The 4033-nt window shown below is 40.1% G+C and overlaps 1 protein-coding gene across 1 annotated transcript; it reads left to right on the forward strand.

The window, feature by feature from the left end:
• Nucleotides 1-249: 249 nt before the first annotated feature.
• Nucleotides 250-1200, forward strand: LOC124594540 (putative gustatory receptor 39b). Its single transcript, XM_047132912.1, has one exon. It carries the CDS (start codon nucleotides 250-252, stop codon nucleotides 1198-1200), a length of 951 nt encoding a protein of 316 aa, XP_046988868.1.
• The last annotated feature ends 2833 nt before the right edge of the window (nucleotides 1201-4033 follow it).

Raw genomic sequence — 4033 nt, forward strand, 5'->3', positions numbered from 1 at the left:
CCATATATGTCAACATTAAACGCAGTGCCTGTGAGTTACAGGAAGAAGCGGATGATTTTTCGTGTCAGCTTTAAACCGATTTACAAAGTGTGGAAGGTATTGGGGCTGGTTCCTTTAACGGATGAAAGAAGATACAAGGCCTGTTGCAAATGTTGGGAAAAGAGTGTTTGCAATAAGTCATTGATAGTGCCAACTTTCTGGTTCTCAGTAACACTAACAGTTTCATTAGTGAATTTGGCTTCAAACATAATGGTATATCGTCCCATCTCTGATCTCATAACATTCACATATATCATCACAGATATTCTCCCATATTTTCAGTCGCTACTAACGATCGGCCTGTGCATCGTGACTGACTATCAAAAGCTGCGGCGCTACTTTAATCAGATCAAGTATACTGATGCTCATTTAATGTTTAAGAAAGAAGACAACATGAAAATGTTGGGAGGATTCCTGCTGGCTGTACACCTGGCTGTGGCAGTTGCAATACTCGCCACCAGTGCCCAAAATTCATACGGGATGTATTCGGGCCCGCTGATAATATATTTTTTGTTATCCGACTGTTTGACGACGTTGCAGTTCGTTCTGCTAGAACTCGAATTGTGGGTGCGGTTCCGCTCCCTCAATTCCCGCCTCACTGAGGTGATCCCAGCGTGCCTCACACCAGTGTCACTGCATCGGCCCATAGGGTCATTTTCGCCACCTCCTGGCAGACTTCACCAGTTGTTAGAGGCATACATGTCACTGTACTACGCTGAACAGCTGCTGCAGGACCATTTTGGAGGGCCGGTGGCTATCAGCGTAGCTCAGTCGGTGAGCTGCTCCACACGAAGTGCCTACGAAGTGCTGCTGAAACAGCTGAAACCTCAGTGGACATCACAGCTGCACCTCGGCCCCTCCGTGAGCAACACAGTCATGTGGCTGACGTTTCACTGGCTACGACTGTCCACGGTCGCTCTGTCGTGTGCGGCGGTGGAACAAGAGGCGGCTGCTACTATTGCCCTCTTCCTGAAGGCCTCTGTGGCGTCTGAGGGCCACTGTCCAGAACTGGAGGCCTTCTTGCCGCTCCTGGTACACAGTCCTCCACTGCGCTTCTCTGCCGCCGGTTTCTTCACGGTCGACCGGCGACTCCTGGTGTCTGCATTAGCCATTGTCATCACATACGTCGTCATCATGGCTCAGGTTACCTCTGCACAGTAACTTGCTGCTCTGTAAGTAACCCATATAATGGCACATAGGGGTTTAACGTACTGACCAATGAGGGTAATTATTAAATACTCTTGATCGAAGACTGATTTGAGAGCTTGTGCTGAAGCAGCCTAGCATGCCTTAAAAGTTTTCTTCTGCTTTGAGTAAATTATGAAGTCATAATGTGAGCTTTTCGCCGACGGCAACTGAGACCTGAATGTCATTGAGTGAGTGGAACTGATTAATGTATGTAAGCACCTATACACTAACGACATCTATAGTTATCGTTATAACTAATAAGCATAATATGAAAATGGATCCCTTGACGTCACCAATCTTGTTCACTTTTCGTACCGCAGCTGTTACACGAAAGAAATTAATAGCATATAGGATAACCTCTAAAAAAGTTCTTAAAATTACACAAAATAAAATAGTGAATTATTTTCATGTACCTCAGGTTCATATTATTTACAGATAAAGTAACCACCTGTGGTGTTTGTGATAATTTGACATACCTCCAATCAATTTTTCTCCTAGAATACGGTAAAGAGACATCCAAGTTACTGTAGAAGTGGAACAAATACAGTTTTAATGCAGATGTTTCTATGGCAATTCATGTGACTCACTCGTGTTCCAAAACAAGTCCTTTCAAGCCAACGTTTGTCTAGAAAAGTGATTTGAACATCGATTGTGTTGGTGAAGTATGGAAAGGAAACATACGTTAACGAATTGTGGTTTGAATAATATCTTTATATAATCATTTCCACTGCCTGTGTATATTAACGCGTAATAAAGCACTATGCAAGTAACTATATTTGTACTTACTGTTGGTCTACACATTGTAACTCCACTATAATTTAAGGTTTTTCTCGAGAAATGCAGAACTTTGCTGCTAAAGTATCTTCCTGTAGTCAAAAACAAGTACATTGTAGCCCACACTGTAAAACAAAAGTTCATACAAAAATATGATCTGCAGCTTACTTGACACAGAAGAGAATTAATAACAATAAGATCATTAATTTCATCACATTGTTATTGTAACACACATAATTTTCCTACTGTATGCGACTTATAGATAGCAAATTTTTACGTCCGACTGGCGGAAATCCTATAGGCACTAACGGTATTATGGCAAACGTAGTGGAAGTATCGATGTCTGGATACCATCTTTAGACTATGCTCTATTCTGTTTCATTAGATCTATAAACATGAATTGGATGTGTAATCTCTCTAATGCCTCTACAAGAGATGTTGTAACCCAATGCAGATTAGATGTTGACTAAGAGCGCTGGGACATTTTATTACTAACACTGTATTTTATTTTACCACTTGATACCAGGTAAAATTATAATAGAGTGACGTGCCTAAGTTTTGCGTTGTACATTTGTACACTGTCAGTCACATCAGTTTACCTTTTGTACTTTTAAGTTCAGTGATGAAGGTCAGATGTTATATTCCTTAACGCCACAGTTCCAGTAGTGTTATACTGCTCAGATTCCACAATTTTAGTAGTGTCACATAAACTATTAAACTCGGCTATGCGAGTATGTGACTGTTGTGTAATTTTATGCCCTCATATTATTTCGAATTTTATAAACTACACACTTATTAAAACTACGAAATTTATGATGCATCCATCTTCAACACAATACCAAGTACATTGTATATTGTTCACACTGTTAGGTAACTCACATTCTGCTTCTTATTCTACTTGCAATAATTTACGAAAGGTAAAACAACGTTTGATTTTTCTTTGTTAAGTTTAATTTTCAATACATTAAAAATAATTTTTAATAAATTATTCAACATTTGCAACATCCACCCTCAAAATACATTGCTTTTTTCCCATAAATGTAATTAATAACTTCTGCATTTTTAATGGCACAGTAAACATTAATAGTTTTCTAAAAAAGAACTTATGGTAACTGTTTCATAACAGCATTTCTAAATTTCGTAAACTTTGACCATTGCATGAATGTGTTAAGTCTGCCACTTGTTCTTCAGAACTACAATACTTTAACTCAAGGTAATATTTTCCGTATTCTTCAGTAACACAGAGTAATTTTACGTCTATATAAGATCTTCCCTCCCATGAACCATGGACCTTGCCGTTGGTAGGGAGGCTTACGTGCCTCAGCGATACATATAGCCATACCATAGATGCTACCACAAGGGAGGGGTATCTGCTGAGAGGCCAGACAAATCTGTGGTTCCTGAAGGGGGACAGCAGCGTTTTGAGTAGTAGCAGGGGCAATAGTCTGGATGACTGACTGATCTGGTCTTGTAACACTAAGCAAAACGGCCTTGCTGTGCTGATACTGCGAACGGCTGAAAGCAAGGGGAAACTACAGCCGTAATTTTTCCTAAAGGCATTCAGCTTTACTGTATGGTTAAATGATGATGGAGTCCTGTTGAGTAAAATATTCCAGAGGTCAAATAGTCCCCCATTCGGATCTCCGGGCGGGGACTACTCAGGAGGACGCCGTTTTCACGAGAAAGAAAACTGGCGTTCTACAGATCAAAACGTGGAATCTCAGATTCCTTAATTGGGCACATAAGTTAGAAAATTTAAAAAACGAAATGGATAATTTAAAGGTAGATTTATTGGAAATTAGTGCAGTTCGGTTGCAGGAGGAACAAGACTTCTGATCAGATGACTATAGGGTTATAAATACAAAATCAAGTAGCGGTAATGCAGGGGTTGGTTTAATAATGAATAAGAAAAATTAGTGCTGGTAAGCTATTACAAACAGCATAGTGGGCGCATTATTGTGGCCAAGATAGTCACGAAGCCACCGCCTACCATAGTAGTACAAGTTTTTATGCCAACTAGCTCCGCAGATGA

The sequence above is a fragment of the Schistocerca americana genome, chromosome 2 (assembly GCF_021461395.2).
Source record: "Schistocerca americana isolate TAMUIC-IGC-003095 chromosome 2, iqSchAmer2.1, whole genome shotgun sequence".
Classification (NCBI taxonomy): Eukaryota; Metazoa; Arthropoda; class Insecta; order Orthoptera; family Acrididae; genus Schistocerca; species Schistocerca americana.

Coding starts and splice junctions, on each gene's coding strand:
- LOC124594540 (XM_047132912.1), top strand. CDS start 250: ATGGTATATCGTCCCATCTCTGATCTCATAACATTCACATATATCATC.